At 42.2% G+C, this 26,079-nt stretch overlaps 1 protein-coding gene across 13 annotated transcripts in view; it reads left to right on the top strand.

The window, feature by feature from the left end:
- The window catches only part of tenm4 (teneurin transmembrane protein 4), a 179,718-nt gene that overhangs the window by 108,305 nt on the left and 45,334 nt on the right, over window positions 1–26,079 (top strand). For 7 of the 13 annotated variants that reach the window (XM_033631116.2, XM_033631115.2, XM_033631113.2 and 4 more), the window contains 9 exons: window positions 11–211; window positions 3,882–4,067; window positions 6,996–7,022; window positions 10,294–10,440; window positions 11,307–11,523; window positions 16,368–16,487; window positions 21,789–22,050; window positions 23,490–23,757; window positions 23,877–24,020. In XM_033631116.2, coding sequence (XP_033487007.2) covers window positions 11–211; window positions 3,882–4,067; window positions 6,996–7,022; window positions 10,294–10,440; window positions 11,307–11,523; window positions 16,368–16,487; window positions 21,789–22,050; window positions 23,490–23,757; window positions 23,877–24,020 — 1,572 coding nt within the window. The remainder of the gene's footprint in view (window positions 1–10; window positions 212–3,881; window positions 4,068–6,995; window positions 7,023–10,293; window positions 10,441–11,306; window positions 11,524–16,367; window positions 16,488–21,788; window positions 22,051–23,489; window positions 23,758–23,876; window positions 24,021–26,079) is intronic. The other 6 variants (XM_033631112.2, XM_078166944.1, XM_033631109.2 and 3 more) reach the window with 1 other exon arrangement.

The following is a 26,079-nucleotide window of genomic DNA, read 5'->3' as shown; positions in this document are numbered from 1 at the left end:
ACCCTTTTAGTGGACTGCCTGGACCCAACATGCTCAGGCCGAGGGGTATGTGTCCAAGGAGAATGCCACTGCTTTGTGGGGTGGGGCGGGCCAGGATGTGAGAGCCCCAGGGCCTCCTGCATGGACCAGTGCTCTGGACACGGAGCTTTCCTGGCAGACACCGGAACCTGCAGCTGTGACCCCAACTGGACGGGCCATGACTGCTCCACAGGTGAGTGCTTTCCTCAGATGAGAGTAAACATTGGCAGAATTCCCTTTTACAGATCAGTGCTGATTTAGCTTTGACTACCAAGTAGAAAAATGTCAGTGTATTCACAAAAGTAATGCATAGGTTAAATTAAATTAGTCGTGATTTTTTTTTTTTAATCAGTTTATTTTCCTTTTTCTAGCATCTTGTGTACTTATGCATGTAGCAGCTTCTGGAAGAGTGATGGTAATTGTACTTGTTAAAGGAAAGGCATTTAAATAAAGTATTACATTATAAATGATTAAATTATGAAGTGAGAAAGTGAACATATAGCACATAATATATGAGTTGAATGTTTCACAGTTTTATCACAGCTGTTGTCAGGTCAACACTGTTATTTGTAGTTTTGCTATTTAATACTCATTTATGTGATGTCTCACACCTGATCCTCAACTCCTCACAAGCAGCCATCACAATCAGTGAGTATTTTACATGTATAATGTCTTAACCTTAAATAAAAACACAATTGGCAATAAAGTGCAAAAACATGTATTAACCTTGGCATCTCTGATAACGTCCCCACAATTTTGTCGGAGTTTAATTCACTGCTTGATTCAATAAAACTTATAATTGTTTGGCTCCTCACAGAAGTAAACATTTCTGATTATGTTTAAAGAAAATGGCTCGCATAAAAGCCTCAATTATTCACATCAGTGAGCAGTTGGAGGTCCACAGCTAGCAATCAAACCCTGGTTGATTTTGCTCTAAATTTGTTTCTTTTACGAATGGTTTCATCCTCCAGCTCCACATGGTGAGCTGGCAGCCAGAGAAAAGAGGGAAACGCGCATAGCAGGGATATTGTCAGAGGCATGATCTAATGCAAGTTAATGCTCTTTCTTGAGTTCTGGCTTTCTTCACGTTGGCACAAGGCTCACAGTTGATGATAGCATTTTCTGCTCCAGAGGATCATTCCCATTGTGTTCATTTTGTCCATGGGGGAATGTTCTCTCTTGGTAGTCAAGAATAGGCTGAGCACAAGATACAGTTTTACAGCGAGAATATACCTTCTGGAGGCTCTAAGGATGAAAAAAAGTCCTCCACAAAATTTAAGGGTTCAGCTCTGACAGCTGCCTGCCTGCTCACATTTACCAAAGAAGTATTTTACTGAAAAACCTCAGTGAACTCTGTGGTAGATTGTTAAAGAGCTGTCAAATGTAGGTATCTAACATCAGTCACTTGCAGGGTTAACAGATGCAAAAGTTCCAAAATGTATTTTCCTTTTTACTGTAGCCAGCCAAGAATTTTCCACACACATAAATGCTCATACGAGACTGTATTCATGTTTTATGATTACTCTCTGGCAGATTAAAGCTTCAGATAGCTCAGTTTGAACAGGCCTCTGATGTGTTGATAATCGGTACATCGGCTCTGTTTTTGTAGAGGCTGATACACTTGCAGCCGTCAGCTGCTTTCATTTAGACAACATAATTTGTATTCTCACAAAAAAATATTAGCGTTTTAGTCCTGTAGTCACTTGGATCCATGAATCCCTTTATATTCCAGGCAGACACAATGACCTATTAGGTAATCCCAGGGATTTTAAGGGAAATGGGCAGTTAGTCTGAGTTTGCCTCGCAGAGAAAGAGCTCTGTAAATGATGATGAGTTGGCGCTTTATCCGCCTTTATCCTGTTCATTGTAGAGCTTTCTGTGGTCTAATACAACACTAAGCTCGGTGGTGGGGTAGTGCAGCTAGCAGCCTATAACCTTGCAGACTAGGGGAAGAAAAAGATGGAAAGCTTTCAATATATCTTTCAAGATTCTTTAATCCCCCCCTCCCCAATACTTTTAAGTCACAAACTCATTTTCTCATGGGGCTTTGGAACAGTACAACCTGGGTGTGCACAGTTGGTAGTAATGTTGTTACAAGCCATAAAACAATGCCTGAGGTTTTATGTCCTTTAATATGTGTGTTTTTATGCCATTTTTGCCATTCTCCCACCCAGAGGAAAGTTTGTTTACACGGTCCTTTAGTGCAAATGGTAACGGCCATCAGGGGAATGGGGGTATTTCTCACTGTGGACTCCTCTGGCCACGGATAATGAGGGTTTGCCTGCAGGCTGTAATTGCATCTTTATCACGTTAAAGGTTTCTCCTTTGTTCCAAGTGAACAATTGTCTCACAGTCCGTGTGAGTCTGCTTTCTCTCTTCTAATAATTCGGAGAAAGGAACTGCAAGGGTCAGTTTTGTTTTGATCCCTCAAGATGTTCATTATGTCCATTAGCACCTCCTGTTTTACTGTGTTAATATTGTCTTTAGGGGCACACTGTAGTTCCACAATAAATAATTATTAGAAAATGACTGATGAGCAGACCTCTGTTATCTGAATCCTATTGTGGTGTTTTGTGTTTGCATGCGTAATGGTTTTGTGTGTGTGTGTGTGTGTGTGTGTGTGTGTGTTTAAGCAGTCATAAGGGGCACTGACTCAAATGCTGCTAGCACACTGTACCTCTAAATCAAAAGTCAGATGTAAAATTAGCATTCGCATAGTTTAACAAAGTGCTTAGCTATAATTAGCAGGGGAGAGTGATTTTTTTAAAAGCTTTTCAAGTTGGTAATGTCATGTTATGGTTTGTGGCTGAAAATACCACTCAAATCTAATTTGTAGCAATGACAAAATAGGTGCTGTAAAAGCAGTAATTGACTTATTAAAAGATTTTACCTCCAGTTTGGTCCCCTGTGGTCATATTTGAATTGGCTTGGCTAATAAGCCAGGAATACATGGCTATTGTTCGCTGTTCGCTCGTTGCCCATACCGCTAAGCCTCTCTCTCTTTTTTTCCTTAACATAATAGTTAATAAAGAGGTTAACATTTCAATGAGATTCGTAATAAATCTGTCAGTGTTTAATTTCTTTGAGCTTTCGTCTTGTCATACTCTCCCTCGAGTTCATGAGACGTGTGTAATGTCCCAGGCTCTATCACAGCCTGTCAGGGAGGTCTTTCAGCTGCCACACAAAAGCGCCAGCAGAGCTTTACTGTGGCTCTGTCTCTCAGCCTGCTTCGTTCCATGAATGCATTTATTCCTACACTGCACTTAGGTAGAATAAAAACAGCATATTGACGCCATATGCCTTAAATCATGCCTTGAATATGCCTTGAATAATTTTGTGGAGTCTAACTTCCTGCCTGTAGCCCATAGTAGTGTGGCAATAGCACAACATGTACAACAAGGGAAATATAGTAGCTTTTACAGTTGTATCAAAATAGTAGCGCTGATATTGTTGCCATCACTGCAAGAAGTTCCAGCTGTATATTTTTTCCTCTTTACCCCTTTTGTGGAAGAAAGAGGTGAATTTACAAAAAGGAGAAGAGGCAAGGAGAAGAATAAGTCTGCTAAGGCCTCTACAATCCATGTCTTTTCTTTATAATGGACTTATTAGATTTGTATTGTCAAAAAGGATTGCCCCTTATGAGGTGCAGGAATTTCTTTTCAGCTGCCATCAGACAACGTAGTGAAGCGTGGCCGCCTTTCCTTGACAATAACTCCTGGATTTGTCTTTTCTTCACCCTTGTTGCCTTGTCCCGTCACCGCCTTGTCTTCCCTTTCCATCCCACTTCCACCCCCCTTCCTTCCTTTCTGTCTGTCTTCCCCCACTCTCTTTTTTGTCTTTTTCTATGTCCCCGTCTCCCACAGAGATTTGTGCAGCGGACTGTGGTGGCCATGGCATTTGTGTCTCGGGCACCTGCCGCTGTGACGATGGCTGGATGGGCACTGGGTGTGACCAGAGGGCGTGTCACCCTCGCTGCAACGAACATGGCACTTGCAAGGATGGCAAATGTGAATGCAGTCCGGGTTGGAACGGAGAACACTGCACTATTGGTAGGATGGGAAGAAGTTTTGGCGTGGGTGGGGGACTATGTGTGTCTATGTCTGTGTATCTGGGGTGGGGGGGCAACAAAGGCATAGGCTGTCTGTCTATCTGCGTGTGTATGAAGTGCTGGGTGTGAGGGGAAGGGTCCAGTTGGAGAAGAGAGGGAAAAGCATGCTTAATTGAATTTGTGCAACTCAGTAAAGCATGAACAGGTTTACTCAAGGATCTGAGGCTTGCCTTCATGCATTTTAATGTGGGAATGTGCTAAGGTGTCCTTTCATTTTACTCATCCTTTTCCTCATCTCTTTCTTTTCTCCCTTTCCATTTACTATTTATTTCAAATACTGACATGTGCGTCATTGTGAGCCGGTCAACCACCACTTTTAGCTCTGTGTATACTGACAATTGTTCTTTTGTAAACACTTGCAGAGGTTAAGTTTTCAAGACCTTGGCTGAATGTCAAGAGCCTTATTTAAAACCTTGGCTGACTTAAACCTAAAAAGAAGTTTTGACCGAGTTTTCGTTGTGTTGCCAGAGAGTAAAGTCATTAAATGTTCTGTTATGGAGTGGATTTTGTGATCCTTTCGCAGAGTACGCCAGCAGAAGTTCATGGTTTGATAATGTTGGCTTATTTTAATTGTGTTAAAATCCTTCACTGAGAGAATAGTGAAAACATAGAAGGAGCTGACTGAACTTTGCAAAGTGCAGACTTGAAAATTTACTTTTAATATGTTTGCTTTTTGTAGTTCTGAAGAGGTGGCATTCCTCGTTGTAAGCATTTGTTTGTCATGAGGAAATAGTGACTGCAGTAATATGTAAATATTAGCAACAGCAGATGCAGCCCAGCTGTTGTCATTAGTAAGCAGTAGTTGACCTCTGTTTGTGACCCCTGCCAAAAGGATGGCATGGAGATATTTTTTAGTTATGGTGATGGATGTTTTCAAGTGTGACAGATCCATTGTAAAAATGTATCTTGAGCTCATTAAGACAAGTGTTTTAATGTATTTAGCTCCATGTTTCTTGATGTCAGGATTGTCAAACCTCTTCTAATCATCAGAGGAGACCACCCAGAGGACATGCTATGTAATGCCTGCTTTGCAAGACTGCAACTTTACCATTATTCCCCCTGTGTTACATCAGCCCTCCTCTCTTCTCTCCTTTTTCCTATTTTTATTTTAATTTTCATTTGTTGTATTGGTAGAAAGTAACTGAAGGCATTAACTTAAGTAGTGCACACATACAATTTTGAGAAATTGATTAGGGCCGCGACCTGAAAGTCGAAGATTCAAATCATTGGCTGGGGACCACTCAGTCGACTGAAATTCTTCAAGACGAGCAGTCACGGTTTTTTGTTTGTTCATTTTTGTCAGTCAGTGTGCAGTGTACTTCTTGGGATGTTTCAGTCCGTAGATGTAGCTGCAGAGTGAATGCTCCTTGCTTTCACGCTGCTCTTGGGTACAGGCAGCTGTGGCCCCAGACCCAGGAGGACTCTGAGTGAGAGGGGGCAACTCCTCAGACGAAGAGATGCTTTGCCCGGTCAGGCTCCGACATAACGCTATCTTCTGCTGCCACTTAAAGTAGTGACATTTACAATCACAGCAACTTAATACATTATAGTCTGTGGCTTTTGTTTGATATCTAGTGTCGGCAAAAAATGTTGTTGTGAATTGCTGATCCGTTGTTAGCATAGTTAGCACACATTACCTCAGAGAACTAACTTGGCTTGTTTACTTGTATACATATATTTCTTCATACTTACAATACACTACATTTTGTAGGAAAATATTTTTTGCTCCATAAATCATTTGAATGTTGTAGTTAGTAGTTAGTGGTTTTATATATAAAATATGCAGCAGTCATTTAAATATGATGCATTCATCTGGGTTTAACTACCCAGCCACTGCTCTGTTGACACTTGCAACTTAGCATGGTAACTCACTCATTATCATTCTATGATCCAACCACTCAAGCATCAGAGAGGAAGTCGGAAGACAATGGCCATCTCTTCCCCTTCTGCCACAGCATTTCACTGAACAGAAATTTGCAACTCCCACACATCGAAGTCACAAGGGAGTCGGGACAAAAGTTGAGGATGCCAGTCTTATAGGTGAATGCTTTATTCCATATTCAAGTAGATGAAAATATTGTTTTTCACACAGTATTCTCTTGCATATCTTGAAGCAGAGCTGCCTGAGTACAGAGCCTTGACTCAGTCTGTGAATGTTTTATATGCTGGCCTTACATTATTGATGGGCCTTTTATAAGTGCCATATTGAGATCCCCACTCCCTCGACAAGAATATTCCTCAGTGTCATCCATTAAGAAGCCAAAGATCTCAATTTAAATCAATTTTCATTATTGAGAGCTCTGCGTTGGCCTCATGCCCCATGCTGTGGAGCACGGGAGGTCCAATTTGGCCCCACCATAGCAGAACCCTCTGGTGACCTCATCGTCTGCGGAGGTGTTTCAAGATTAAAAGCGCTTTTTGTTGAACATCCTGACCTCCTGTACGATATTGCTTGAGAGATTTAAGGGTGGTAATATGTGCATCAATCACGTTGCTTTTGAAATACTCCCCTGAGATATTCTGCCGATCCCGGCAGTTGATAAATGGGGACAGATTGAAATGTTCTTTCTCAAGATATCACTTTTTTTTACCCTCTCTCTCTCACTTCTTTTTTTATTTCTTCCTCTCTCTTTCTCTGTGTTCCACAAATCCCCCCCGTCTTTTTTTCCCCCCGTCTCCACCCCTCTCCCTCTGTGTTGGAGCGTATTTGTTGTGCTGCTTGTAATGCATGATTTTGCTTCATGACTGCACTTTTCCTTTTTTTATTATTTACCTTTTGTAATGTAAACTAACACCTTGCCTTGCTGTCTTGTCATGGAAGTGGCACTGTTCAAACCTCCCTTATATGTCCTGTCTTTTATCTCCCAAGCTCACTATCTGGATAAGGTAGTGAAAGGTATGGCATTCCTCCTTCCTTCTATTTTGCCCTCCTCCCATTGTAACTCCAGCCAGCATTAACAAATCATGCACACACACCATGCTCTTCCCCTACATTGACATATGCAAACACAATGCACCTCTTGTTGCCCCGAACAACTCATTCTAAAGATCCCCACCTCCCATCAACTTTTTGCCATATTGTCACACAGTAATCTCCACTTAGCACTTTCGCACCTGGTGAGTCAACTTGTGCTGCTTTCTATATGTGTTGAATATTTGGTTTGTGTGCGGCGTTGCTTTCTCAATAGGGGGGTGTTGGGAAAGGGGCTTCATAACCTGTGCCATGCATTATGGATGAGTGTGCAGCTGTGAGCAGGGCCTGATAGGTGCTGAGACCGCATCCTCTCTAATTAAAAGAGTTCATGGTCTGGTTGGTGCAGGGCAAGCAGGGGGTGGAGGCTCTGCAGCAACCCTGCCTTTCTGCCTCCAGCACCCTCTCTCTCCCTCACTCTGTCCTTGGTAATGGACCACCTGGCATGAGAGCGGCTGCCAGAGGAGTCCTTCGAACACTTGCAGCCTCACGTTTGGAGCTGTTTCAGGCAGGCTTGGGCAGGGATCAGCAGGGGCTCCTCTCTGAAAGGGCTGCCAATTAAGTTGAACTGATGCCAACAGAGAGCAGATCTTTATTTATCCTTGTAATAAACATTTGGAGCTTACTAATCATCTGTCTACACTGGTCTAACCAAAGTTGTTTTGTCCATTTGCTCAATAAAAGGACGGCTAATGTCCAAATGTGTCTAAGAGGCAAGACACTGTCTAATGGCATTAGCTTTCAACTGTGAGTCCCTTTTTCAGGTAAACAATAAAAAAAATTGAGACAATATTATTTATTGTTCTTACATTTTTAGTGCTCTAGAATTGACCGCAATTATTCAGTAGTCAGGACTTTTGTTGCTCCATTTGTTGTTTGCCTTTTTTAAGATTCAGAGGAACCTTTCAGAGTTCACAAAAAACAATGTTTCTACTTTAAAGTATATTTGACAGGCTGCATTAAAGATAGCACAAGTGCAGGTTGCCATGGTTCATGAGTCATTCTTTGACAAGGATAGTCAATATGGATAAAAGCTTCATTGTGTTTTAATATTAAACCTGTAGAACAATAAATTATTACAGTGGTTTTCTTTATTAGATGACAGAACAGAAAAGAATCACAGGAAGGCTTGGGGTATTATTTTGGCAACTAAGCTTGGGTGGTATCTTTTTTTATATACCTTCCTACCTTCCTGAAATTTCACAGGTGTGTGGCACTACCTGACCTCTCTTAAACAGAGAAATACGACCGCACAACTTCTAAAATCAAGTGTCTTTTTTACAGCACCAAGGCTAACTTTAGCTTAATTGCCTTGTTAACTCATCTCATAACCTGTAAAAAGCAAAACAAAACTCACCAAAACCATCTCAGTTAGTCTTGTTAGTCAGTTAGTTAGTTAGTCCACTGTTCTAACAATAACCAGCTCTGGCTTGGTCAAAATAAACCCTTAATTTACAGTTAGAGGTCAAATTAAGCTGTTGTCTCTCTCTGCTGTTGCTAGTCCTGTAACGTTATCCCCGCCACTTTCAGTCACCATGTTTGTCAGCTCAGCTGCTTGTTCCACCAGTAGAGATGATCTCTCATGGCTCTTGACGTGCAATACATACAATACATCCTAAATACAGCATCTAGATATGAGTTGCCATATGAGGTATACCGTCTCACTATGACAGTATTGAAAATCATACCGTCTGGATTTCTTAATACTCGGATAAACTGTAATACCATGATACCGCCCAAGCCTTTTGGTAATATTTCTTAAGAGTTACTATAAATTGAAATTTAGTTCTGTTCTTCAGTTTTTAAATCACCATTTATGTTATATAAATGTGCAATAATAATACTGAATGTTTAAATGTGGATTGGCTGTATTATGACTCATGTCCTGTTGACGTCCTTTCTGTGTGTTGCAACAACCAACATGCTCCGATGCGTTCCTCAGCTAACTATGTGATCTACAGCACCCATCTATTCTTGGTTCTGCCTCTACCTTTTAGCTTCCTGAATACTTATCTCTGTGTTTCCTTCCCATCACTGTTTCCTCTTTCATCTGATATTTCTCTCTGTAATATATTTCTCCCATTCACCGCATCCGTCTCTCCTCCTTTCTTGCTCTCTCATTCTCCTTCTCCTATTCTCCCTGTGTGATGTAAGAGCACTGAGACAGCCGCCCCAGTCTCTTTAGTTGATAAAATGGGTCAGCTTAGCATTCTCTCTATCAAGGCAGCTTGCTAACAACACAAACTGTGACAGACTCGTGCATTTGATATCTTGAGATGTTACCCTCTGCCTCTGCCTCAGCCTCAGCGAGGGGATAGGAATCACAAGGTACCAGATAAATGCCAAACAGCCCTGGAATAAATGGGCAAGATAATCCTCTGTTCTATGCCCTTGTGAAGACCTAACCAGAGAGAACCAGAGGGATGTCTCACCTGTCGGTCTGCTCCAGCCAGCTTTTAGATCCCCTGGGGTCACATGCCCGGGAACACAGTGCAGGCAAAGTCCTCCCCTGCATAATGCTATTGAGCTCATCCTTACACTCCTACTGTTTTATTTTGCGTTCTCCTTCCCTTAATAACAGAACACACGCTGTCCCTGGAGGGATAATGTTATTGATTGCTAAAAAAAGTCTGGAGACAACTTATCAAAAAAAGAAAGCAAATAATGATATAAAGCTTTTCTCAGTAAGTAATGCAGTTTTGTTGTAGCTCATTCTTTTTTCGCAGATGACAGTAGTAGTAATGCTATGATCATAATGATGGTCACATTGGAAAAATCACATAAAAACAGATCCAATTATGTGCAGATATGCCAGTATATACACCACTGCTCTCATTATCCAGCTGTAGTAGCATAGATACAGGAGGCCAATCTATTGTAGTAATGAGTGAATATTGATTTAGAAGATCCCTCTTATCTGATTTTACAGCAAAGGGATATTAGAAGCTTCACAAAAGGTGTATCAAATTAATCAACTTCAACCGAGAGTCATTATAGCCACCCTGACGCATTTAAAATCTTAACATGATTTTAGTCTGTTGTTATCAGAGATATATCAGCAACAAACCATCGCCATTGTGTTTTATTGTTGGTGTTTCTTCACAAACAATACTGTAGTATTTATCTGTTACCCGCTAAACCTGCTTTATTTGATATTCTGTGCCAACCTCTGTCTTTGTCCTTTTTTGTTACACAGAGGGCTGTCCTGGTTTGTGCAATGGAAATGGTAGGTGCACTCTGGGTAACAATGGCTGGTACTGTGTGTGCCAGCTGGGCTGGAGGGGCACTGGCTGTGACACCTCTATGGAAACTGCCTGCAGTGATGTCAAGGACAACGATGGAGGTAAAATCACAAACAGCACACAGCAGTGCCTTCTGACACTGGCCAAGCATCAACAAGGACTCTTAACTAGACATGATTTGACTATAGAATGAACCACCTTTGTACTTGAGAATGTACTGTACCTGCTTTATGCTTTCCAGGCTCAGTTGTACTCTTATGCAGGTGAGGATGAGGAATGGCTTCCAGTCAGTCACCTGGACAACAGGTTTTTATTAAAAAGCAGAGTAGCTGGCCTAAGGCTCTGAGCATGCGCTGGCCCCAGGAGGAAGTCCCTGCTCTGCCCTCTAACTAGCCCCGAGCAGAGCCAGGCACACACACAGAGCCAGCCAGGGGGCTGCACCACTCTTGAGGCCAAGTGGAAGACGTGACTTCCCTTCTTCCAGACCTCATTCTGGGCTTGAGCTATGTGCTAGCATCCCTTATTTATGCAGAGACTGTTTGTCCCCCCATCGCTGTGCAGGGACTACAGGGCTCTCACTGGCAAAGAAGGGGTGCTGCTGGGAATTTGACTGACTCCTGACAGCATGGTTTATTTTTATCACCCATCTGGCCAGATAGGCCCCTGAAAGCAAAGGGTAGGGAGTCCAATGACCCACTTTAGTAAAGTAAAGTGCATTGCACAGCAGCCCTTTCTGTCTTGTATTATTTCATCCAAATTACAGATAGAGAACCACAAGCAATCCTAGAGGTGTTTGAATGTTCTCCAGAACGAGGTGTACATAACATGGCTCAAATCATGTAGTGAAACCACAGTCCAAATTAATAATGGCCCAATGACTCAAATATATATGCCTAGTTTCTTCTGCCAGGTGTGTGTCCAGGCTGTTGTTTAATTAAAGAGTGTGTGTCTTGTTTGACCTTGTCAGATGGCCTAGTGGACTGCATGGATCCAGACTGCTGTCTGCAGGCAACCTGTCACACCACCTCTCTGTGTGTTGGTTCCCCGGACCCCCTGGACATCATCCAGGAGACACAGATGTCCTCTACACAGAGCAACCTGCAGACTTTCTATGACCGGGTGCACTTCCTGGTGGGCAGAGACAGCACCCACATCATCCCTGGAGCCAACCCCTTCGATGGCAAGTGAGTGACTTGTGCATTACTCTTGCCAGACAGCCACCCGGTGCGACATTCTGTAACAAGACGAAAGCTGCTATTCTCCTGGGAATCAATATGAAATTGAATTCTCTTTTCTCTGCATCATCATTTGTTTTTCACGCATTGATTTCTTGTGAGATCATACTCATTCAGTTGAGTCAGTTACAGTAGTCATTGCTGGATTTAATGTGTTTCACATTTTAATTCAGCCTCTCAGGATGCTTGTCTTTGATTGTATTCAGAGTTGTTTAGCTCTGATTATTTCTTGTGGATTAAACAGTGATCTAGTCTGAATGTGCATTATGCTGTAGCTGACATCACTTTTTATTTAGGTAATGACATTTCAGGTGCAAGCACAAATCAATCAGTGGCTTTCATTATTAATGTAGGCCAGTGCAATTACAATGCTATGGTTATTGCACTGACAGATTGGAGCGTGTGTAGAACATTTGCTTTGTTTAACCCAGGTGAAAATATCTGTGCAAGGGAGGGGGGAGGCAGCTATAGGCAACGGAGGCTAAAATGGGCAAGGAGTGGTGGCGTGCAGAGCTAGAGGGATGATGGACAGACGATGATGGACAAACATAGAATGTGACAAAAAGCAAGGAGCATTCCCTTGCACCAGAGGCATCTTATATTCATGTATTGTGATTACTTTTACTGTAATCCATCTGAGGCCCACTCCCAAAGGCAGAGCTCACGACACCCCAGCCATGGAATCTGAGGCGCTTTCATATCAGGCAGGATGGCTGTCAAAGTCCCATAAGATTCCCCTGCCTCTCTTTCCCTTTGTCTCCGTCTCTTTTCATCTTTAATCGCTTGTGAGGCTGTGTCACCTTATTTGCATCCCACACTTGCTTATGGATCCCTCTCATCTTGGCTTATTATACTCCTGTGAAACAAACAGTCAAAACAAAATAAATCGAGAAAAAAATAAGTTGAGAATATTTCACTTTTTTGTCTCTGGTGATAAAATTGTATAAAATGATGTCAGAAACAGCAGACAAATACAAAAAAACCTTCACAGCATGGAGTTCTTATTTGAGGCTTTTTTTTTTTATTTTAACTTTTTTTTCTAAGTGATGGCAGAGGGTTATAGTTTAAGAAATTACTGTTTTTAGTCCAGCAGAGCTGATGCTTTGTTCTTGAAGGGAAAATTGATTTCAAAACTGTCCCTGCTCAAGCAGGATCATTTCCTTTAGTATAATTTGCAATACAACACATTTTAGTATCGGGTGCTCGTTGAGATGTGTGAATAATGTGCTGTTTGCAACCCGTAATGCTGTCCACATTACCTCATGTTTTTATATCTACACGGTCCGTACTCAGCATGTGGCTCTTTTTAGTTCTCAGTTAGTCATCTGCATTTGAGCAAACATCAGTCATCACTCAGTTTGCAGGTAGAAAAAAAAACAAACTGCATGATTAACATCAACTTTCATCAAACTCAAACTGCCTGTTTTTGAACTGTTTGTGGTAGTGTCAGCCGATACTTGAGAAAAACACTTGTAACACACTTTGTGACATTTTCCCTCATTGACATTTTTCTGGCTCTCAAGAACCACTCAACATTTTGCAGTTCTTCACTGGACAGAGTGGGATGCATAGGGAGTTGAGTAATACTCTTGTCTCCATCGCAAGAAGATGCAGCCATAAATAAGTAAAATCAAGAATCCAGAGATGAGCTGCAAGATTGGAGGCCTCGGCTCACCTAAAAATATCAGTGATAATCTATTATTCATGCTTGGTATTCATTCCCCACCCACTGACAGATATGAGCGGTTATGACAGGGGGCTCTGGGCTTTAGATGAGCCTTACAGGCACGGTCTCAGCATCTTTCTGATATGCCTGCCCTGGTCACCTGATCATCTTTTTATTGATCCATTAACCGCTTCCTCATGCTAGTAGACATGTTGGAGTGCTATTTCTGATGTTTCCTACCACAGAAAGCTGCAAAGGTGCCACTGAATAAAGCATCTGCCACTGCATAAAACGTCTCGACTCTCCACCATGACACATAATACAAGAGCCTGCCAAGGCCCAGCAGTGGATGCTGACTAGAATAGTAAACAGGGACTTTGTCTGTGGAACAATTTAGGCAAAGATTGATAGCTGGCTTATAATAGCAAAGCAGAAGCCATTCGCTTCATTTACAAGCTTGTGCTATTATTATTTTATTTATAACTAACTCTTTTATTGGCTTTAGGCCATTAGTGTCAGAAAATCTCTTGTTTTCTTCGCAGTGCGCTCTATCTCTTTCAGCAGCATTTTATATTTGGAGAGTTAAAAATTCACATTGACGCCTCCTCATTTTACACTCCTCAGTGTGCTGGGTAACATACAGGCAGGGAGGAGAGGGCTGCAGTGACATGCTTGTATTTACGTCAGGGTTAGGCTATAATCAACTCATTTGCGTAGGTAATGATGTTTTTGTTGCTTCTGCAGTGATGGTACCTTTTATTAGCCTTGCTCGTTCTAAATCCTCTCTACTGATGTCCAGCATGCATTTTTTATTCCGTCTGAAATTCTACTGAGAAGTGTAGTTTTCTCACAATTGCATGCTGACAAAGGGGTGTGTATTCCAGTTTTGTGACAAAGTTTAACAGTGTGACTGCTGTATGTCTGAGACAATTATTTGTGACATTTAGTTTTTATCAAAGGTTGCTCAGTTTCAATAAAAGTATTCTGTTTCAGTTTGCAATAAATTGTTATAACAGAATTGTTCATGAAGCACTGCTGTAATTAGCTTTAAGTATTACTAGCCCCTGAAAGCAAAGGCTAGGAAGAGTAAGATATGTCATTTTCCCCTTTTGTGACACCAAATGGAGAGTCAGTTGAGTACGGCTTCATCACGTCAAAATTTGGTGAAGTGGTGGTGGGTATCAGCTTCATGCGTTAACATCACTAAAATGACACTGATGGCAAAAACCACCCTAAGTCTCAAATAGACTGAAGTCGTTTTCTCAAATGAACTCGGAACTCGGTCTGTCAGAGGTTTTCTCACCTACTGAAGATACTCCATTTGGTTTAAGCGAGGAGTGGTGCCTGGGTAGAGTGAGCAGGAGGTCAGGACATGTAGCCAGTTTTTAATTTGAACAGTCTCCTGCCATTCCTTGAAATTGTCCAACAATTTCAGCTTCAGCCCCCACCGACAGAAGTTACTGAATCTAATCATGTCTCCACTTAGGCATATTCATTGCTGTCTTTGTGTAAATGACCCTTCGTCTTCACCCTCAGATGTTTGTTTTCTTCAGCTTTAGAGTGAGCGGCATGATAAAAACATCATCAACATACCCACTTGCTCACTGTGAGTCCTTGCTATGTTCACAAATGGGCACAATCGGACATTACACAGACTTTGTACCAGGGAGCTGGCAGGGTAAAGTCCATTTTATGTCTGATCCTACTGATTCAAACATTGCGGCTCTCACATACAGCTCCTCCAGGTAATGTCTAGATAATTTCAGGTTTGCAGAGCATGTGTTATCCATAATACTCCCTCTTTAAAAAACATAAACTAGAGATGATTTCCTGCTGAGTTCATTTTTCACCACACGTCCTCATTTTGCCCTCTGCGGATGATGCATGATAAACCGGAGGTTGGAGATATTGTGAAGTCCCTTTCGACTTTGTGAATCCTCTTGGACTAGTGAAATCTCATACGGAGGGGAAGTTTCTGCGGCGCATGCTTCACGCTTCCTTTGCTGCTCTTTCTTTCTGTTCTATTTGATGTCAATATTTAAATCATTTGTCTTGACAGCGAGGAATCATCTCCCCATGTGGTTCACAGAAGCAGGAAGGAGATAGTTCCACTTTCACAGCTCCATCTGAAGAAAATGTGGATGATTGCCTCTTCAAACAAGACTCTAAAATAAACTGTCGGCATGAATGATTAATCGTAGACAGCCAGGCCAGTGCTGGGTTAACTTTAGTAGTAATTCTGTGTAAATGCATCCAGATAGATCTTTGGGTATGAGCCCATGGATTCAGAGCAGTATCTCCTTGCTTGTTTACAGTGCAGTGGTGGACAGCCAAGGTCCTCTGAAGGAGACCCGGCCTAATTAACATAAAACTGGGTTTCTGGGGACCAGGATAGTGTGGGGTGAATGATCTTGCCTCTGGTAAGGACATGTTGAGGTCAGCTACTAACACACTAGTGTTAATTGTTTCCAGTACGTGGCAGTGTTTAAGACCCAAATGTATTAAAAATAGCCATGGTCTAATGAAGAAGTGGCAGCAAGGCATTTGTTAGGGGACCAATTTTTTGTAAACGACTACAGAAACGATGGCTGACCATGAGTTGGGCCTCGCTAATGACATGGGCAGAACTCAACAAGGGAGACGTGATACAGCAAGGTCTCAACTCATCAGTTCAGTAAGATTAGGGGGTGAATTTGGATGACTTCCCACTATTGATTGGTGGGGACTGATGATCAGATCTAATTTATGCAGCTTCTGGAGACCTGATGTCAGTCTGGAAATCTGTCAAGGTCTTGATAACCAGCCAAGCAAGTCTTGCAATCTGCAGTCCTATTATTTCCCTCTCTTGCATTCTGTAATGGAAAAGATAAATCCTCTTTTTTTAATTAGAGCAAAAGCAAAGTAAAGCTTCCTTATCTCATTATCCTTCCATTCTGGATAGAAACCCTCAGAGACATCCTGGGAGGCATTAGGTTGTTCTGTTTCTGTTATGGCTGTTTGTTTTTGTTGTGTACAGTATTTCCTTTTGATAACATCCATATGTAATCTATGTTTTTTCCACTTAACTGTTTTTGTTGAATTTCAAAAAGTAATGGTACCTTTACCTGCCTTTCTCATTCCCATGCAGCCATGCTTGTGTCATTCGTGGACAAGTTCTGACCTCGGATGGAACACCACTGGTTGGCGTCAACATCAGTTTCATCAACAACCCCTCCTATGGTTACACAGTCACCAGGCAGGATGGAAGGTAAGAGCTCTCATCGTTTTACTGACACAAACACACACACACACACACACACACACACACACACACACACACAAACACACAGGCAAACAAGGGATGCAATGCAAATGCCATGAACCGCTGCTTAAATATGCTGTACAGAGATGTGACAATGATATTTATATTATTGTCAAATAGTGTTGTTTAGCTGTGCTGAATTCTAATGATGGGAGGGAAAAAAACACAGTTGCCACTGCAAACTGTGCTGCCATTGATCTGCTTTGTGCTTTCATTTGGTCCAATTTTGGAGTTCTCGGCTCAATTCCCAGAGAAATCAAACAAAGCCCTTCTGGTACACTCATAAGTTATGCTTCAGTAGCAGCAGGGAGGGGAAAGAATAAAATATGCCAATTCAAAGCAGCTCACTGGGGCTATGAAACATAGTGCAGATGGACATTATTTATTTGACAAAGGAAGATTTAGAGAATTAATTTAAGTTTAGGCCACAGACCTGCAATTAATTTGCTTTGTGTCTTTCTCCTCTCAGTTTAGCTGAAAAATGACCTGTTTCGCTGCAGATTTCATGGGTGAAAAAAAATAGTTGTGTGGTTGTTTCAAATCCATGTCCATCAAGTAATACAAATAAATGCACCGCTTTACAGAGATCATTACCACTATCTTGCTCAGATAATTCCACATAACTTCTCCCTCGATAAGATACAGGTAACCCTGTCAATAAACACAGCTTCTTGTTTCATTGCACTACCACTGGAACCCATTTGGAGAAAGTGTTGAAGTGTGCTAATGAAACAAGTGGAAAAAGTCTGAGTTCTCTGTTTGGCTTTCTTTGAGCAACACTATGCCAGCTGCTTTGGCACCAATAGATTTTCTCAAAGAAATCCAGACAAAAACCTCAGACTGGTTTTCGATGTGTTTCTTGGAGTGAAGGAGAAAGGCCTGAGAGAAAAACGTTGTCTTTAAAAGTTCTTTTCTGAATATAGTTTTAGATCAGATGGCACACACATACAGTACACACTCACAACCTCCAATCCCTCTGTATCTCTCATAGTAGTCAGTGTTAGTAAGGCCTTGTGGCAAACCGAGCCCCCACCACCACCACCACCACCACCACAGCACAGCATGAATTGGTGTTTGCTCTCGGAGCCCCACTTCCTCCTGACGCTTTTATCAGTCACTGACACTCTAAAGGCCCACATCTTTGCCGCAGGTTTGATCTTGATCATTCTTGCTTCTCCTCATTCCTTCCATCTTCTTGTCAGTCTCCTCTTTCCCCAAGTTTTACAAAAATCTCTCATCTCCACCTCATCATCTTCACCTTCCTCACTTATTTCATCTGCTCTCCATCCCTTCACGCTAGTCCTCCTCCAATCTCCCACTGCCCTTAAGCCTTTCCTTTCTGTGCACTGCTCTTTCACTTATTTCCTGTACTTTGCTTGAGCCCAGGTCTCATGTCCTTTCCACTGCACAGGCTTCCCTCATCTCAATCCTTCTTCCCATTTATGCGTGTCCCATTTTTTCTTATGCATCACTCCGTTTTTTCCTTCGCAAAGCTCGATACTCTTTTCTCCCTTCCAGCATATGTGTAAACACTACTCCATCTCCGAGGTTCCCCTGTAAACATGCCCAGTCTCCTGCAACTCCCCTGCAATCACTGTAAACTGGCTCAGTGCAGCGTGAAATCAGAAATGCACCTGTTCAGCCACTTAGAAATGGGAAAGCTGTCTCAACTCATTTTTATGATGTGTTCTTTATTGTCCAAGGGCTTAGTTTTTAAATTACCTTTTCCACTATCTTGAAAAGTTTTCCGGCCTAAACAAAAGAGGTTAGCCTAGTTTCTTTACCGCTGTGTAGCCATTTTCTGACTGGCTAAGCATTGAGACACACCTGTTCCCTTTTTTGCTTTTCTCCAATAATGAGTAAAATGCTAATGTGGATTCCAGCTCATTACATTGTTACATGCTAGCATCTCTGTAGAAGCCAATATAAAAATAGGAAATCCATTGTAGAGTTGATTGCTTTGCAGTATCTTAAAAGATCAGTAATGTCCCAAGATAGGACTGTTTAATCACCACATCTACTATGTACTGTACTTGTGATTATTATTGCAATTACAATTTTTTTTTGTCTGTTTATTTTATGTGGTTGGTGAGGAACAAATTCTAGTTTACTTAAGCCCAGCATACACTGTACGATTTTTAAAATCTTGTTGTTAATACCAGCTCACACTGTACGAGTGAATCGTCTGCGATGTGCGGCCAAAGCTCACGATGTATGTGCTCACACTGTACGTTCCGATCATCAAGCACGATCAGAGAGCTCACACTGTACGGGTGAAAACGGCTCGTCGGCCCCTGCTGACTGTCCTGCCCGTTGACAGCTGTCAATAAAGATACATTTGAAAGCTCCAATTTGTTCCGGAAGTGCAGGACAAGCGGTTTGCTTTGATGATTTGCGCTATACTGTGTGCCGAAACGTCCAAAAAGAAGAGGCGTCGGCGCATATGGACTCGCAGATGGCTTGAGAGACGTGGACAGTATGGTTTGTCCATTTTACAATGAGAGTTGGAGGTAAGCCAGCTACAGCCGGGTGCATCCTCTGTGTGTGTGTGTGTGTGTGTGTGTGTGTGTGTGTGTTGTACCTCGTCTAGCGCGGTAGCTTGTATGTTTGTTGCGCTTGCTTGAAAATGAGAGCAGAAAAAACTTACCAGGCAGCTGAAGAATATTGGCTATCTCCTGCCTCGTTCTCTCGTTGATAGCGTTCGTGGTAGGTGGAAGAAGAAACGTCAGGCACTCATACTGTTGCCACAGCTCAACCAACCTGGCCTCCATATTTACAGTCCACCGACGCGTCGCCATGGTGATCTATGTCTTCGCGCAGGCGCAGTGAGGGATAAATGCACAGACGTTGGCGAATCGGCTCATGGCTCTGCTTCAACTGTGCAAATGTCTGTGCCGGCCGACCAAAATTTCTGACATGTCAGAAATTCATCCGACCGTCCGACCGCGGTTCTGGAACAGATGATCGGCCCTCGCGTCGGCGGGTCGTGCGTCTCAAAAATCGGGTCAAATCCGGTCAAAAATGGTACAGTGTATGCTGGGCTTTAGACCCACATCGAAGGTACATACAGTAGAGTGCCTACCTTACCATACAATCCTTACTCTCTTTCTAAACATGTGTATCCTTGATTCACATGAAAGTCCTCCTCCACTCAAAAATATGTTTTTCTTAAAATGTTTGAACTTGACTAAACTGACTCGTATCTATGAGTTTTTCACTAGAGAGGTGTTTTCACATTCCACATTGTCTGTGCCCTTTATGTAGGCTGGGCAAGCTAGGGTAGGTACGTCACTAATACAAAAGCCAATCCTTTTCTTAATAACGGTAGCGCATTTCGACCGGGAACAGTCTTTGACACAACAATGGCAAAGGAACCTGAAACCTGCAGCGCCAAGCGGACTTGTTAGCACAGAGAATGAGATTTTTTAGCATTAGCATAGTGAAAGTTTTGACAGCGAACATGGTAGATGTGACCCTGGAGCTTCCTTCCGCTGTCTACCAAAAACCTCATCATAGCAGATAATATTGTATGTTTCACAACCATTAACGCTGTGTCAGCCACTGCCAGTTAGCCTACAAGCTAACAAACAGCATAAATAAAGAAAAGATGCTAACTACACTTAGCATTCTGATACAGTATGTCTGCCAGTTGCAGATTTTGGTGCACAACAGACTCCTCATCTGAGTCTGCATCTAACTTAAGCTCAAACATGTTTGGCTGAATCTCTCCTTTCTGCTACTTTTACAACTAACAACAGCTAACCACAGAGGCCAAATCCAGGGTTTTATTATTAGGTGAGAAACCATGTTAAACAAAATATTACTCAAAGTGCACACATTAGGTGAATACCTGGCAGTTTATTATAAGGATACATTGGCTTAGAAATGATTGCATATAATTTGCATGAGCCCTGGCAAGTTCATTGGCAGGGTTAACTCTTTGAGCTTGATGTATTCCCAGAGGGCACAAGCAAGCAAGGCTGTTGTAGGTAGCTTAATAACTTTTGTCACATGGCTTAAGGCTGTTGTCATGATTGATAACAGCCAGTGAATCCTTTCATCGATTGGCCACGCTGCCCATGGGTATCTGTCCAGAAGTGTTTTGAGTGTGCATAGCCTAAGCCTGCTAGGTGTCATGCAGGCCGACCGGCTGCAGCTGTATGGCTAGTGATGGATCATGGCAGCACAATGGTACGACTATCGCGGCCCCCATCAGCTCTGCAGCCTCCGTACGAGTGGACAAGCTCACGCCACACACACCTTGCCAAGGGCAAAACACCAAGGGCGGAACAAACCTTTGTTTATCGCCACAGCCAATCAGATGTTTAACCTCAAGGGAAGTTAGACTGAGCAGATTATTTATCGAGTTGTTAAAACCAAGTGGGAGGTTACCTAGTTTGGAGGCTACTATCTGGACCTGCTTCTTTTCCTGTAATTTGGAAAAAGATGCTTCCCGTGTGAGGATGAGGCCCTGTCCCAGGGGCATGTAGGTGACCAGGTGCTAATTGGCTCTTAAAAAGAAGTGACAAGAGCTGCAGAAATCCAGTGCAGGTGCAGGCATGCTGTTGTCACCATGCAGCAGTTACAGATGAGTGCAGCCTGTTTACTGAGACCCGCTCAGGTCAGACCAGAGGCAGAGGCCCTTAAATGCAACAGTAGATGGGATTGCATTGCAGGGCTTTTAGACTGATGTTAGAGTGGACAGCCTTCATCCAAGGGATCGATAGAGAAGTGGCGGCTGCCTCCATCCTGCAGCACAAATCTCTCTCTCTCACACACACATATAAATTTGAGCAGTGCATTACACATGCATGGTGGTGAAACAGTCATGCCTGAACTTACAGCATGCATCTACTGATTTGCATTCTTCAAATAAAATCTACAGATTATGACATTAATTAGGAGATGTGCTTCTAACACTGTGATTAATCATCCTATTGTATTTTCAGTCTGTGTGTGCCTGAAAGATAATGCTAAATAGTGAAACAGCGTCATTTCTTAACAGCCTTCATTTATTAAAACATGGAATTTATTACTGTTTGATCTGTTATAACAACACTTAATTAGAAAGTAGTCATTATATTCACAGTAAATTGCCGCGTGGTTTAATCCCCAACACACACCAGATTACATGCATTGCTAATGGGAATTTTCACAGTATTTATATAAAAAATATATAATCCTCCATCTTCACTGTCTGTGAACGAACATTCATCCTCCCTGACATTGTGCACGTCTGTGTTCCAGTTTTGACTTGGTGACCAATGGGGGCATAGCCATAGCCCTGCACTTTGAGCGTGCTCCATTCATCACCCAGGAGCACACTCTCTGGTTGCCATGGGGACGCTTCTTTGTCATGGATACCATTGTCATGCGGCATGAGGAGAATGACATCCCTAGCTGTGACCTCAGCAGCTTCACCAGGCCCAGTCCCGTGGTGTCTCCGGCTCCGCTCACCGCGTTCGCCGGCTCCTGCACTGAAAGGCGGACCGTCGTCCCCGAAATCCAGGTGACAGCTCCTCACCCCACTCTCTTGACTGCCCTGCAGGTTGTGATCTACATGGGTCTCTCTCCTCCAAATGATTCATACCACACATCTGGGAGAGACCCTGAAGACTATTCATCAAGTACAAGCGTAATAGTAACTCTGGCTCATGGCAGTGCTGTGATTTTATCTCTCCAGTGTAATTGGTCTGCGGAACTTGGGCGATTTACAATGTGCATTGTACTGTATCAGTTTAGAGTGATGATGATTACATCGCACACAGAAAACAGCCTGGACCATTTTTAATTTCTCCTGGGTTTTAGTCTCCCAGATTAAACATATAAGCACCATGGAAAGGATTTGCTTTGATATTTCATGTACACATTTTTGATATTTGTCTACATGTATCTTGTTGGTGCACACACGTACATAGTCTTGCGTGCATAGGTGAATGTGTGGCCACTGTATGTCTAGCAGGCATCTGTGCCCTTCTCTAATTACTTTGTCTCCGACTTTGCTCTCTAAGATTTATGACATATCAGTAAATTTAGTGTGCAGTGCTGTCTATTTATAGTCGCCTTGTCTTTGTTGTTCCTTGAGCTGTAGGAGCAAAATACTGGGACATCATCCAATTTACACTTGTCCTCATAAAAGGAAATTCTGATCAATTAACCAGGCATGGCCACACTCTGTGAACATTTAAAAAGAAACACATCATAAGTGACATGTCCTCTGACCAATGTCGCTTTGGGTAGCTGTTTTAATTGTTACTTTACATCTTGTTCCGTGCCGTGTAGACAGGCGACAAGAGGTCACTTAATTAGAGCAGAAAGAAGTTGGTCAACCAAACCAGTGCTGTCGACCCTTGATCCTAAATATGAACAATGTACAATGAGTGCTGACCTACTGTTGTGTGTCATTAAGAGGTTGCAGGTCTGACCTTAGTAGAAACTCCCAAGGCCACAGCATTGTCTCTTACTAAACCCACTTTTATTACTCTATATATTATTGGACTGTGCGAGCTCTGAGCTCAAGGGCACTCTTGCGATGCCATTGTCATATAGACTGCAGGGAAGACTATTGTCCTAATGAAGAATTCACTATTATTAATTCAATTATGAAAATACTCACTGGAGTACATAATGAAGAAATCCTTCATTGGATTCCCTGTAACGCATGAATATAATTGTCCTCTAATTGATGTCCCTAATCTTCCCATGGGTTCATATATTTGGTTGGAGGCAAGGCTATGAAAAATATGTGACAAAGGTTACTGACCAAAGGAATGACAAACTGATCATCTGCGTGAAATAAAGGACACGCAGAGGCATGTTATCAATCCTACCTTAAACACAGAAGAAAATAGATTTCTGATCCCTTTATCATTTACAGTTCCTGTCAGCTAGCTTCAGGGTTTATGTTTGCTTTCTGTCATTTATAAGGTTTTTCTGTTTTGTCTATAGTCTCTGCAGGAGGAAGTGCCCATACCAGGGACACATATGAAACTCGGCTATTTAAGCAGCAGGACTCCGGGTTACAAGTCAATACTGAGGGTGACCCTCACCCACTCCACAATCCCCTTTAATTTGATGAAGGTGCACCTCATGGTGGCTGTGGAAGGCAGGCTGTTCAGAAAGTGGTTTCCTGCAGCACCAAACCTCTCCTACGACTTTGTGTGGGACAAGGCTGATGTCTACAGCCAGAAGGTCTATGGTCTGTCTGAAGCTTTTGGTAAGTGATCAAGTACATACTGCAGATTTCATATAATTCATTTATTCACTTCTTTATTTATTTTATCCAGAACATGTGTGGTTCACTAATGCTGCTTTTATCTTTTCTTCTTTCCCTAGTATCTGTGGGTTTTGAGTATGAGTCATGTCCAGACCTTATTCTATGGGAGAAGAGGACTGCTGTTCTTCAAGGCTATGAAACCACTGCCTCCAAACTGGGAGGATGGACTATAGACAAGCATCATGCTTTAAATATCCAAAGTGGTGAGTCAAGTAATCCCTTTTTAAATTCCTATCCTAAACCACTCTTTCATTAAAACACCCACTCAGAAAATATTTTTATACTAAAAGAAATCTTTATTTTGACACTCTTTAGATAATTTCTTGAGTTTTAAAATCACAGTGAGGTAAATATACTGGTGTGCCAGGGAAGTTGTATGAGTTTAAGGAATTTTTCTGGGATTGTCTTTCAGCTGTTAAGAAGAAGTTAGCATATTGCAGGTCACTACTGTACATTATTATTGGTAAAATTACATAACTTAAAGCAATACTTTAATTTACAGTGAAAACAGGCATCTCATTCAACTATCAGGGTTAGGTTTATTTTTTGTTTGGCTTTATGAAATTAAATCCCATTAGGACTCAGTAATAGATTCTTTAAAGTGAACTTTTTGTGGTGCAAGTCTTCTGTTCCCTGCTCCTTATCGCATTTCTGCATGCATCCAAGACTGCAGATAAGCACCACCATGGCCATGCCTTAGATGATGCTTTTAGTGTAGCACTGAATTGTCCTCCCTGCCTGTAGCATTCTGAGGCTTTTTCAGTTCAGCAGTGTCATGTAGCCTCAGATAGATCTGACTTTTTTATTACCGCTGTCCATTTTTAGGTGAGGGGGGTCAATTTTCCTATTGCCAGCAAATTACTCCTGAAAGGCAGGAGTAGGAATGAAAAGAGAAAAACTTAGGGCAGCTGTCACTAGCTGGGCTTTACAGTCTGTGTGTCTGGAAGGACTCATCGGAGGAGATGAGGCATACTTATATGAAAAGTGCTCAGGAGGGTGGCAGTTTGACATGTCACACTAAACCTGCTGAGTCCCAATGTGCTATCCGGAGGAGGGAGAGAGCTGCTACTTGCCCCTTCACCACCTCCACTGCCAGTTCTTCCACCCCATCCCTTCCTTTGGCACCTCCGTGTCTTGTTCATGCCCAGCATTTTTAAAATCATCCCTAATTTAATTGCTGTCAGTCTGCTACTCCCAGCAACAGCAGCCCCTAAGATTAAATCAAGTCCCAGGAAGGAGATGCTTGGCTGATCTTTTCTGATAGACCAAATGTTGTGCTGCTCAAAGAACTCAGGTCACCAAGTACCATCAGAAGCAGACAAACTGCTGCAGACATGCAGATGCTGAATTTCAAATATGATTATATTGATTGGGCAGCAGGAACATTTTTACATTAACATATTTGAACATTTTCCAAGAGTGGATTGGCAACACTAATGGAAACATAGTGTGCATGTGTGTGTGGATGCATGCCTGAGTGCCTGCACATGAACTGTATTCACACAGCTCTATTCTTTGTTCATTTGCAAAGCAGGTGAAGTTAGGAGGGCAGGCAGGATGGCATTTTTAATCGGGGCAAGTCAATTTCTTGTGATTGTGCCTGTGTGGTAATTTTCGAGCTCCAAGAGATTCCACTTGTGCCAAGCGCTTTTTGGTCCACATTTTGGCGTGAAATTGCACTTGTGTTTCCATCCGCTAAGACCACCTCTTACTGCAAACACGGGCACACAGAGCAATTTTCATGGCTTCAGTTAGCCGAGGTGCGCACACAGACCAATTCCAAATTCCATCAGATTCTTGTCTGTGTGTTGACTTTCACTCTCTTTTAAATAGTTCATCTAATATACATTTTAAACAGCATTAAGAGATCTTGAACTAGTGGGAGACAACTTACAGTGCTGGAATAGTTTCAGCTTACCAAGTTCCCATAAGTAAGCATAGCAGAAACACAGTGACACAAGCATCCTGTTTAATCCTTTTCCTCACCACTTGTTAACTGCACTGCACATTATTACACACACATCAAGCAGCATGGGTATCTTAATTAATTGATTAAATCTTCTAACATGGAATTTGCAAACATATTAATACAGTCCTCCATGCATCTCTACACACCAGACTGTTTATATGCAGATTACTGCAAGTGTAGACGGGTCTGGAGCTCCTTCATGTAAATGTTGCAACATTTTCTTATTTGAGCAAAATTCCACACAGTATTTCGTCTGTATAATCAAATCAAACTTCTGTTGTGTGAACAGGTTT

The sequence above is a fragment of the Epinephelus lanceolatus genome, chromosome 4, assembly GCF_041903045.1.
Source record: "Epinephelus lanceolatus isolate andai-2023 chromosome 4, ASM4190304v1, whole genome shotgun sequence".
Taxonomy (NCBI): domain Eukaryota; kingdom Metazoa; phylum Chordata; class Actinopteri; order Perciformes; family Serranidae; genus Epinephelus; species Epinephelus lanceolatus.
The sequence above is the reverse complement of the archived record's forward strand: the minus strand, read 5'-3'. Positions and strand labels throughout refer to the sequence as shown.